Source organism: Chlorocebus sabaeus, chromosome X (assembly GCF_047675955.1).
Source record: "Chlorocebus sabaeus isolate Y175 chromosome X, mChlSab1.0.hap1, whole genome shotgun sequence".
Classification (NCBI taxonomy): domain Eukaryota; kingdom Metazoa; phylum Chordata; class Mammalia; order Primates; family Cercopithecidae; genus Chlorocebus; species Chlorocebus sabaeus.
Window position 1 is genome coordinate 102,437,433 of NC_132933.1, and position 12,640 is coordinate 102,450,072.

A 12,640-nucleotide genomic window follows, 5' to 3' on the forward strand; every position below is an offset into this window, starting at 1 on the left:
GCTTGGTAGAAAGACTGTCTGAAAAGGGTGTCTCCTTTTGTTCTTGCAGTGTCAGCTGGCAGTCATCCCACTTGGAACCGGCAATGATCTGGCTCGTGTCCTGGGCTGGGGTGCATTCTGGAACAAAAGCAAGTCACCTCTGGACATCCTCAACAGAGTGGAGCAGGCTAGTGTGAGGATCCTAGACAGGTAAGTGGCCGAAAGACCAGGCCCTTGTGCCTCTTCCTGTCCCACATCAGTTACATCACCTCAATCAGGATTACTTTAACTTCTCTGATAGAGCCTCATTTCCTTTCTGGCTTCAGTGCAGAGCCATTTGTGGGTTGGGTTGGGCTTATCTCTTGGGAAGCCAGGGTCTACCATGTATCCTTCAAACATTATTGAAGCCCCGCTTCAAAACTAAAGGATCCTACTGGGAAGTCAAGGCTGCAGTGGGCCATGATCACGCCACTGCATTCCAGCCTGGGCAACACAGTGAGACCCCGCCTCAAAAAAACAAAACAAAACAAAGCAACAACAACAAAAACAAAAACACCAAAAAAAATAAAGGATTCTAGAGCAGGGGCCCCATGGATAAAGTTCAAGTGTTCTGTGAACCTTCTTCAAATTGCAGAGCCAATGATCTGTTTAAGCATATTCTCTCTTGGGGAAAAGTCTATCATTTCATCAGATTTTCAAAGAAACTAAAAAAGGGATGAAGGTTGAGTTTAGAAATAACTTGCTTCCATTGTCACTGCTCTAGAGAAGAGCGAGTACTACCATCCTATTTCCTGAGGATAAAAAGACTTTCTATGCTGGTGCATATATGAACATTTGATTTATTGCTGCCCATAAGGATCTCCTGGGGAGCCTTTTAGAAACATCAACCTGGGCCCCACCACAAAGATTCAGTAGGTCATGGCAGGGCCCTGGGATGTGTATTGTACAAAAGAACCTCAGATGATCTTGATGGTTACCTCTGGTTAAGAAGCACTGCTCTCTGAGAACCCTGTAAAGGGAAGGGAATTCCTTCCATCACACTGGCCTATAGAAGTCATAAGACAGAGGTTCCTCTTATGGTATACCTTGAGATCAGGTGACCAGAGATTTCTTGGGCACCCCCTACAACCCACTTCCCCCACCACATAAACATTTTTACTTCTATCTTCACCTTTGAAGCATTAATTTTTACCAGCGATGAAACAGACCATTAAATATCCATCTTTGAAATTCATTTCAGATGGAGTGTGATGATTCGTGAGACTCCCAGACAAACCCCACTGCTAAAAGGACAGATTGAAATGGATGTACCACAATTTGAGGTAACCACTGTCCAGCTGTAATTCAGACCAATATCTTTATTACACAGTGAAATAATTGGCAAAACCCAGAGAGAAGCGTTTGCATTGTCCATGGATGAGGATGAGATCATTGAGGGTTGGTGACATGTCAGTCAGCAGCTGTTTACCAAGAACTATTTTAGGCATTGGGGATATAATTCGTTCACCCATTTATTATTCACTCAAAATATTTACGGAGTAACTACTTTATGTGAGATATTATTCTAGGAGATGTTCTTATATGCTAGTGGGTAAATAATAATGACATAGTCTACTTGAAGAGATGGAAAAATAAATTGTTTTAATCAAGTAGTATGAGTGTTAGTATATAAGGAAGTAGAGGGGGTTGGGAACACATAGCAGGAAGATCTATCTGAGTCTGGGGAACTCAGGGAAAGCTTCTCAGGAGGAGTGCCATTTCAGAAGAGACTTGAGATCCAGAGAGAGTTAACAACCAGGAGAATAAGAAAGGGGAGGGTTTTTCCACACAGATGGAACAACGTGTATTGTTCCAAAGACAAGAGAGAGCATGGAATATTCACGAAACTGAAGTACATTCATAATGGCTGATGCATAGGGGCCAGGGAGGGGGCATTCAGGGAGACTGACTAAAGATGAGGCTAGAGAAGTAATCAGGAGCCAGGCCAGGAAGGGCCTGATAAACCACAGTAGGAAGTTTGGATTTTATCCCAAGAGCAATAAGAATTATAGAAGGATTTTTTTTCTTATCTTATTATGAAAATTTCTACATTGATGAAAGTTGAAATGGTAGTTCTACTACTGACATTTTCCTGTGCATGCTTTATCACATATCCAGTCATCTATCCAGTCTGCTATCTAAGAGAAGGGGTTTAAGTAGAGGAGTGCCATGGAATGTGGAGAAACAATTGAAGGAATAAAAGACTAAAGGCAAAGAGAAAAGCTAGGAGATTTTGTAATTGTCTAGGCAAGAGATGATGGTGATTTGAACTGGTAAAGTGGTAGCAGGGATGCATAGCAGTGGATACATTTGAGACATACTGAAAAAATAGAATTATCAGGTCTTGGTAGATGTTTGAATGTCAAGGGTGACAGAGAGGAAGGAGTAAAAGTTGTAATTAAGAACACAGACTCAAGAGCCGGACTACCTGGAATTGAATCCTGACTCTAAACTTATCGTTTTTCCCTTCTCTGGGCCTCAGCTTTCTCTTCTGTGAAATGGAGATAATAATAGTCTTTATCTCATAAGGTTGTTATGAGGATTATATGAAGAAATATACATGTAGCTTAGAACAGAGCCTGGCACATAGTCAGTACTATATAAGTGGGTGCTGTTGTTATTGGTAGTAATATTATTAAAGACGTTACATTCTGGAATTGGAAAGATGTAGATTTGAATCCAGCTTTATTCCTTACTAGCTATGTAATATGAGGTTGTTTGTTCATTTGAAACATGAAAGAAATAGTACCTCCTTCATAGGAGGTTGTGATTATTAAGAGAAAATGAAATACATCTAAATTTTTAGAATGAGCATAGATCTAAGATCATCTCTGTTGATCTTCAACAAGAATTCTTTGATCATTATCATCTCTAGAGAGGCAGTTGAGTTGCTGGTAGAGTCAGTAAGCAACAATGAGGCTGCGGGGGATGAGGATGGGCAGCACACTGTGTTATTGTACTAAGATTCCAGGGCTTAAGAACTCCTTTTACCCCTAGGCTGCTGCCATCCAACACTTAGAATCTGCAGCCACCGAGTTGAACAAAATCCTGAAGGCCAAGTACCCCACAGAGATGATCATCGCAACCAGGTCAGTCTTCCTTTGGCGCTCATCGTTTGGGGCTGTTCCCAGGTCAGACATGGGGCTCATTTTGATAGCTGAGGGTGCTGAGGCCAAGGAAAATATATGTTTATATTCCCAAATTAGATTTCTCCCAACTCAAGCCCCCTGAATGAAAAGTTTAGGAAAGAAAGATGGCATTGAGGTGAAGTTGTCTGCTATTCCAAAAAGTCAAAATTGCAAGCCAGAGATTTGGAAAGAGGATTATAGTAGGGAAACACAACATTATGGACCATTTAAGAGCATAGCATAGCTTCCTATAGTATAGACACCTTGCTTTCCATCTTTTACATCAAGAAATGTCTCTGTAATATCTACCAATAGCTGCTTTCTCATAACCTGAGGAACACATTCCCCCTTCTAAATATATGGGTCATTTGTTCTTCCTGGGACTTCTTAGGGGGCTCCTGCCCAGTCAACTACACTCTCCTTTGAGAAAAACTTCCCACAGGGAGAGTCCTCCCAATATAATCATTTGTACTAAATTAGCTGGGCCCTTGAAACATAGCTGATTGACCCTGGGTGAAAACCTGATCCAAGTTGGACCAAGTGAATTCTCTTTTCTGGAAATTCAGAATTTAGTACTAAGAAATGCTGGTCAAGCTTTCTTAGGTACTTGACTTGGGAAGTGGTATGAAACTGGACTAAAGTAGGGATGGAACATATTTCACAATATGTACAGAAAAAAAAGCAGAGAGAAAAAGACTGGGAGGAGAGGGTGAGAGAGAGAGGACAGATCAGGAAAGAGAGAGAGGAGCAGGAGGAAGATGGGGACTGATGGCGTAAGAGAGAAGGGCCCTGGGCCTCATGGTTCACGTAACATTGTGCCATCTATCTTATCTTTCTAGATTCCTGTGTTCAGCCGTAGAAGATTTTGTGATTGATATTGTAAAGGCCTGGGGTCAGATAAAACAGAACAATACAGCAATAGTGTCTGTGATTTCGAAAGTAAGTTTCCATTCCTTTTCTCTTACACTCTTTGTGGAGCAGCCAGGGCCCCTTTTTAATAAAAAACAAACATGCCTCTCACTGGGAATTATAAAAGAAAGGAAAGGAGGAGCAGCTATTAAGCCTCCCTGATGAGGAAGGTCCAACCTCATTGAACTTCCGTCTTTTGCTAAATGAAGGATGGCCCTCTACATGCATACACACATACCATGTACATGCCAAACATCTGCCCACAACTAGACACAAGTATACATCAAGCAGGTATGTGCATGGCTGTACACCAGAACGTGCTTGAAAGTATGTACATACGAATACACACTACAAATACATTCACATTCACCCCTCCAACAACAATAGCCAACATTTATATATATAACACTTACTCTGTGTCGAGGACTGTTCTGTTTTTAATGTATTAATGTATTCAATCCTCACAACTACCCTAGAATATGGAGGCACAAAGCAGTTAAGAAACTTGCCTCAGATCACAAACTATTAAGTGATGGAGCTAAGAATCGAGGCCTTAAATCATGTAGCAGATGTAGGTCCCCAAAGCTACACACATACAAAGACACACACCCACGAAGCACCTAAGCAGGGGCACATGCATATCCAGAGGAGCATGCCCATAAAAATCCAGAAATGTTTGTCTTTCCTCAAGTTTGCATGTTACACATTGTTTTATAGGCCTGTTTGACACAAGAAAGACTCAGCTATATACACTGATGCATGGGGCCACTCTGAAACAAATGATATGGGTTTGATCTCCTAACACACTTTGGTTATCTCATCACATCTACCCACCTACTTCTTTCTCTAAGTACTTCATCTTCCCAAATGTGGTTTTCTATGCTTAGCATTTATGGATAACTCTTACCCCTCCCTACCCTTCCCCATATCACCACCACTCCTTGTTCTGTCCTCTCAAACATGGGTCCCTCATAACAAAGACCTGTCTCCTTCCTTTCTATCTAGAGTGACTTAATGTATGATAAGCTCAGTGTCCTGATCGATGTCCTGGCTGAGGAGGCAGCAGCTACTTCTGCTGAGAAAAGTGCTACGGTATATGCAGACAGCAGCAAGGCAGATAGGAAGCCCTTCGTTCTTCAAATAGACCACATAGCCAAGTGCAAGTTGGAGCTGGCCACAAAGGCCCAGAATCTCCAGAAATCCTTGAAACTCATCATATTCCAAGTTGAACAAGGTAAGGTGGCCAGGGTTGTAGTGACTGAGGTAGGGGAAAGAAAAAGTTCAGAGGATGGTTTACTGGTCTCACTGACTCCAGGTTTGCTATCTGACTCTGCTACAAAAAGTTGTCTAGATTCTGCATTCATATTGCATACAAAGTCAATATTCAGACTACTGATTTGAAAAGCCTCAGTCCTGCTAAGCTGCCCCTTTGCCTCCTCCTACCTCCCAGACAGTCAACTCTTGCTACTCATTTTTGGAAACCAACACTCATCCTATACAATTATATTAATAGATGCTAAGTGGCCTGATTCAAAGCTCTATCAGCTTCCACCACCAGCTGTAAGACTTTTTTCCTCCTGCTCCTCTTTCTTTCCAACCACTGAGCCTATGACTATTTTAGAAAGAAAATGGTGTTCATCTCTGTATGTGTTGCACAGTATTAATCAGGCACAAGGGCCCTGAGAGTGATCCTGACAGTTCTGTCATAATTGCCATTGCCCAGAGCTCACAACAGTCTGCAAACTTCCCAACTCAGAATGAAAACTCTTCAACTCCCTCAGTTTCTTCATTGAATGTTTTGTTGACCACTTCTTTCCCACAATACTTTGAGAAACAGATCAGAAGGTGGTATAAGACTGAGTGTGTTCTAACTAAGCTATTGGAACTGAGCAGAAGTCCCATGCAGCAAGGAAGTCCGTTTGGCTGGCCCTTGACTTTTAGTCATGGTGCCTTGCCCTGCCTTGGTACCTTCAGGTACAACCTCAGCCAAGTTTCCTAGAAAGAAAGAAAATCTCCCTTCTGCACAGTGGAAGGATTAAACAGTCAATTTGCCTCTATTTCTATAATTAGTTTCCGAGCAGTGGGGATCAGATTAAACTGATGTAGCCATAACTGTCACAACCAACCCTCAGTCTACTCCATCAGCATATATGTTAGATTTAGAGGTGTAGCTTGTGGCTATGAGATAATAAAAGACCTCCCTGGTAGGGGTAGAGATTGAACCTATGAGCTTTGACACAGGCTGAGACTAAGCATCTCAGCTATACAACATATAGGCTGGTGAAAGGAAAGAGATTTCCCAAATGTTCCAGATGTGGAGTGAGACATTTGAGTGAAAGAGTGGCACAGTCCTAGAGGATCAATTAAAGACAGAAGCCATGTAAGTAAATCAACTAATAGAATGGAGGTAGAAGACCAGAGGGTTTCCCATGCTGATACCCCAATCCACAGCCACAAACTTCTACTCAAACTTTCACAAACCACATGTACTGGGTGACAGAAAAAAGGAGTAACCAGTAAAACAAAGACAGCTCAGGCATGAATATGAAAAAACAGCAACACTGTAAGTAAGCTGAGACTACAAACAGTATCATGGAGGAGACGTGATGGTCAAATGGGAGTCTCCATCATCTACCCATTAACTAAACAAAATAGATGCTTAATAAATGTTCAATAAGTGTAATTAATCTTTCTTTCCTTCCATCTTCTCTACCTCTTTCTTTCCTCCCTCCTTCCTCCCTCCCTTCCTCCTTTCTTTTTTGCTTTCCTTCCTCCCACTTTTCTCTATAGTTCTGGATGAGGAAAGCAGACAGACAATATCTGTTAAGAACTTTAGTTCAACTTTCTTCCTGGAAGATGACCCAGAAGATATTAACCAGACAAGCCCACGACGCCGTAAGGATCTTTCTGTCTTCTTCCCTTATTCTAGCCTTCATCACTGTTGTTTAGTTCCCAAAGAATAAGTATGTATTTTTTATGCATCCTCTTTTAGCCATACTCCTGCAGCAGTTACCCCTCCCTCTTTCCCAGAAACTCACACTATAAGATCCCATGCCAATGTCCAGAGTAATGACCTCATTAGGAACACTGAAGAGGTTGGCCTGATGAAATCCAAGATTTGAAGCTGTTTTCACTGCCAGCAAGCAAGCAGCCCAGCTTTATTCTCTTCTCAGTGGAAGTCCCTATCCATCCAAGAGGATCCCTCTTTGGAATGAGAACCCTTAATATTATCTAGGAGAAAGTCATTGAGCTTGACCTTGCCTCCACAGAGAAAATGGGGTGAAATACAAGTGAGGGGAAGGGCTTTTTTGTTTGTATCCGACACCCAAGTGATGTCTGTTGTGTCTAGGTTCTCGTCGTGGCACTTTGTCTGCTATATCTTCTCTCAAAAGTGAGGACCTAGACAACCTTAACTTGGATCACTTGTATGTTACACCTGAATCTATGTAAGTATTTAACTCTATCCCCGTTTAATGGCTTCTTTCTTTCTCTTGTTAAGAGCACAATCTCAGGATATCCATAATCAAATCCTTTCTCTTACTTACTAGCTGTGTCACCTACACAAGTGACTAAACCAATGTGAGCCTCAGTTTTCTCATATGTAAAATGAAGACCATTGTAGAACTGGCATCATGGGTTTGCCATATTTATTATATTTATATATGAAAAGTACTTGCACTGAGTAGTGCTTGGCACCCATAATTAAGTGTTATATGCATTTGCAGTTATTATTGTTATTATTATAAACAATTAATAAATGTTAGTAGTTGTTATTACAGAGGACTTGCTGTTTTTCACTGTTGCCCTTAACAGTAAAAGGTTGAAGATACTAAAAACTAAATGGTCATTAGTTAGGGGACTAGGCAACAAATCTAAGGACATCTGTCTCACCAGTTCTCCCTCTAGAATATCCCCAGCAGCCAAGTTCTGCCACATTTACTCATTCTGAGTTCCATTAAGAAGATCAGCTTGGACATTAGTTAGAGAATCTCCAATCTCTGGACTGTGGCTGAGGGAGGCAAATCTCATGTGAGAGATGTAGGGTCAGTATAGTAATGAATAAAAAAGTAATCTAAGATTAAACAGCTCAACTGTATCCATTTTAATTTCTCAAAAGGACACAGTTAGCAATTATTTATGTCTTCTTAAATAATTTATTTAAGAAAACAATTTTTATTCCTGTCTCCAACCCGCATTCTTGCCCCCACACTTCACCATTGGCTCAAATTTATGTCTGAGCTCTCATGGATCTACCTAATGAATTTTGATCAATAGTGCACTGGCAAGTGTTTAACAACCTGCTCTCTTGCGGGAGAAAGCCCTGATTCATTTATGGTGTAAACCCTTCCACCACGGCCTATTTAAATTACTGATACAATGCCATTGAATCCGGAGTTGGAAAGAGCTATGCATAATCACTTTACATGAGCTGGTGCCAACTGGCTATGGCACACCACTGGTTTTGATGTTGGCACCCTAGATGGACACAGGAAACTTGACAATTGGCTTTTTGTTATGGACATATCTACCTTCTTTTATCAGTCTTTCCTCCCAAATGTGTGGTCACTTTGCCCTTTGATGTCAGACATCACTGAGAGCAGTTGTGCAGACTTAACTGTCATGGCATGCTTGTGTCTAGGATATTCAAAAGTTCTTTATAGGAATAAGCCAATGACTGTATTTCCCTTAATACTGCATATGAAGAAAATATGGACCACTCATATATGAGGCCTCCAAAGATGACTAAAATCATGAATGCTGCTTCTTTATTATGAGTTCCAATCCCACTGAAGCTTCCCAACTGGCTAGGCACTCCCTCTTACAGCTAATCCGCTAGTTGTTCACACAAAAGGATATCTACATGTGCCTCTCAAAAATGTTATAGTCAGTGCCCAGTGTGGAGGGGGCCTTCCCTCAATGGTTTTCCATCATGCAGATTCATCTTCATGCCCAATGATAGCGGCACTCTTTCTTGCACCAATGTCTGTCCTCTTCTTTGATTAATTTCAGACGCTTCAAAGAAAAATGTGTCATGAACAACTACTTCGGAATTGGACTGGATGCTAAAATTTCTCTGGACTTCAACACCAGAAGAGATGAACACCCAGGGCAATACAAGTAAGGAAAAGAAACTCCCATCCCTACATGCAAACACACTATCACAATATACATACGTATTCCTACATTCTCTACCTCTCAGACAAGCAACAGAAAGAAAGGGACCCATTGGAAGTAAAATGCATTTGTCCCAAGACTAGTCTAGCAGAACAGTGTGCGCCAAATGTTGGATAACTGCGCTGGCATCCTAAGCTTGGAGCTGCCTTCAAATCCAGACCTGTGAATTTCTGTGTAAACACAGCTACCTGTGTTACTGTTACTGAGAACAGATTATGTTGACTCAGTTTAGCAAATTGCCCATCTTTGTTCTGTCTGTGAGAGTTTAACCAGGTTTCAGTAGTGGCTTCAGATCTGTTTTCACTAGACAAAGTTGCAAAGTATCAAATATCCCTCTATTTGTTATTGGTGTTCCTAACCTGGTTCCCCCGGACCCGTTAATTGTACCCTATCCAGCGTTGGCCTGCATGGCACCTTCTCGCACTTTCATACTTCAGACAAGACCTAAGTCAGTCTCAGAGTTCTTGTGGTACATTGAAGCTATAAGTAAAAAGCATGATACCCCACCCCACCCTTGCCACTGCCACTAGAGCCTCTTTCTCAAAGCAGGCCTGGGCTGAGAAACAAGAACTTTGTCAGATATGTGATCTGCAAATATTTTTTCCCAGTCTGTTGCTGGTCTTTTCATTTTCTTAGTGGTATCTTTGAAGTACAAAAGTATTGAATTCTAAGGCAGTCCAATTGATCAGTTTCTTCTTTATGGACCATGCTTTTGGTGCCATCTGTAAGAAATCTTTGCCTAACCCAAGATCTTAAAAATTTGCTCCTAAGTTTTCTTCTAAAGTTTGGATTGTTTTAACTCTTATTAATACATTTAAGTGTATGATCTACTTGGAGTTCATTTTTATGTATAGTGTGAGGGTCTAAGGTAAGAGTCTAATTTTATCTTTTTGCCTGTGGATATCTAATTATCTCACCACCATTTTTATTTATTTATTTTTATCTTTTTATTTTTCTGGAGACGGAGTCTCGCTCTGTCGCCCAGGCTGGAGTGCAGTGGCATGATCTTGGCTCACTGCAACCTCTGCCTCCTGGGTTCAAGCAATTCTCCTGCCTCAGCCTCCCAGGTAGCTGGGATTACAGGTGCATGATACCATGCCTGACTAAGTTTTTGTAATTTAGTAGAGACGGGGATTTCACCATTTTGTCCAGGCTGATCTCAAACTCCTGAGGTCAGGCAATCCACCCACCTCGGCTTCCCAAAGTGCTAGGATTACAGGTGTGAGTCACCGCACCCGGACCTAGCACCATTTTTAAAAAAAATACTTTAAGTTCTAGGGTACATGTGCACAATGTGCAGGTTTGTTACATATGTATACATGTGCCATGCTGGTGTGCTGCACCCATTAACTCGTCATTTACATTAGGTGTATCTCCTAATGCTATCCCTTTCTCCTCCCCTCAGCCCACGACAGACCCTGGTATGTGATGTTCTCCTTCCTGCGTCCAAGTGTTCACATTGTTCAATTCCCACCTATGAGTGAGAATATGCAGTGTTTGGTTTTTTGTCCTTGTGATAGTTTGCTGAGAATGATGGTTTCCGGCTTCATCCATGTCCCTACAAAGGACACAAACTCATCCTTTTTTATGGCTGCATAGTATTCCATGGTGGATATGTGCCACATTTTCTTAATCCAGTCTATCATTGATGGACATTTGGGTTGGTTCCAAGTCTTTGCTATTGTGAATAGTGCTGCAATAAACATACATGTGCATGTGTCTTTATAGCAGCATAATTTATAATCCTCTGGGTATATACCCAGTAATGGAATGGCTAGGTCAAATGGTATTTCTATTTCTAGATCTTGAGGAATCGCCACACTGTCTTCCATGATGGTTGAACTAGTTTACAGTCCCACCAACAGTGTAAAAGTGTTCCTATTTCTCCACATCCTCTCCAGCACCTGTTGTTTCCTGACTTTTTAATGATCGCCATTCTAACTGGTGTGAGGTGGTATCTCATTGTGGTTTTGATTTGCATTACTCTGATGGCCAGTGATGATGGGCATTTTTTCATGTGTCTGTTGGCTGCATAAATGTCTTCTTTTGAGAAGTGTCTGTTCATATCCTTCACCCACTTTTTGATGGGGTTGTTTTTTTCTTGTAAATTTGTTTGAGTTCTTTGTAGATTCTGGATATTAGCCCTTTGTCAGATGAGTAGATTGAAAACAATTTCTCCCATTCTGTAGGTTGCCTGTTCACTCTGATGATAGTTTCTTTTGCTGTGCAGAAGCTCTTTAGTTTAATTAGATCCCATTTGTCAATTTTGGCTTTTGTTGCCATTGCTTTTGGTGTTTTAGACATGAAGTCCTTGCCCATGCCTATGTCTTGAATGGTATTGCCTAGGTTTTCTTCTAGGGTTTTTATGGTTTTAGGTCTACCATTTAAGTCTTTAATCCATCTTGAATTAATTTTTGTATAAGGTGTAAGGAAGGGATCCAGTTTCAGCTTTCTACATATGGCTAGCCAGTTTTCCCAGCACCATTTATTAAATAGGGAATCCTTTCCCCATTTCTTGTTTTTGTCAGGTTTGTCAAAGATCAGATGGTTGTAGATGTGTGGTATTATTTCTGAGGGCTCTGTTCTGTTCCATTAGTCTATATCTCTGTTTTGGTACCAGTACCATGCTGTTTTGGTTACTGTGGCCTTGTAGTATAGTTTGAAGTCAGGTAGCATGATGCCTCCAGTTTTGTTCTTTTGGCTTAGGATTGTCTTGGCAATGTGGGCTCTTTTTTGGTTCCATATGAACTTTAAGGTAGTTTTTCCAATTCTGTGAAGAAAATCATTGGTAGCTTGATGGGGATGGCATTGAATCTATAAATTACCTTGGGCAGTATGGTCATTTTCATGATATTGATTCTTCCTATCCATGAGCATGGAATGTTCTTCCATTTGTTTGTGTCCTCTTTTATTTTGTTGAGCAGTGGTTTGTAGTTCTCCCTGAAGAGGTCCTTACATCCTTTGTAAGTTGAATTCCTCGGTATTTTATTCTCTTTGAAGCAGTTGTGAATGGGAGTTCACTCATGATTTGGCTCTCTGTTTGTCTGTTTTTGGTGTATAAGAATGCTTGTGATTTTTGCACATTGATTTTGTATCCTGAGACTTTGCTGAAGTTGCTTATCCACTTAAGGAGATTTGGGGCTGAGACAATGGGGTTTTCTAAATATACAATCATGTCATCTGCAAACAGGGACAATTTGACTTCCTCTTTTCCTAATTGAATACCCTTTATTTCTTTCTCCTGCTTGATTGCCCTGGTCAGAAATTCCAGGACTATGTTGAATAGGAGTGGTGAGAGAGGGCATCCCTGTCTTGTGCCAGTTTTCAAAGGGAATGCTTCCAGTTTTTGCGCATTCACTATAATATTGGCTGTGGCTTTGTCATAAGTAGCTCTTATTATTTTGAGATAT

The 12,640-nt window shown here is 41.0% G+C and overlaps 1 protein-coding gene across 1 annotated transcript in view; it reads left to right on the forward strand.

Annotated features, from left to right (window-relative positions):
* DGKK (diacylglycerol kinase kappa) overlaps positions 1-12,640 on the forward strand; it is a 108,673-nt gene that overhangs the window by 78,925 nt on the left and 17,108 nt on the right. Inside the window, exons 11-18 of the mRNA XM_007991730.3 lie at positions 50-189; positions 1,220-1,301; positions 3,016-3,107; positions 3,986-4,085; positions 5,061-5,289; positions 6,846-6,950; positions 7,405-7,501; positions 9,066-9,173. Of these exons, the coding sequence (XP_007989921.3) occupies positions 50-189; positions 1,220-1,301; positions 3,016-3,107; positions 3,986-4,085; positions 5,061-5,289; positions 6,846-6,950; positions 7,405-7,501; positions 9,066-9,173 (953 nt within the window). The remainder of the gene's footprint in view (positions 1-49; positions 190-1,219; positions 1,302-3,015; positions 3,108-3,985; positions 4,086-5,060; positions 5,290-6,845; positions 6,951-7,404; positions 7,502-9,065; positions 9,174-12,640) is intronic.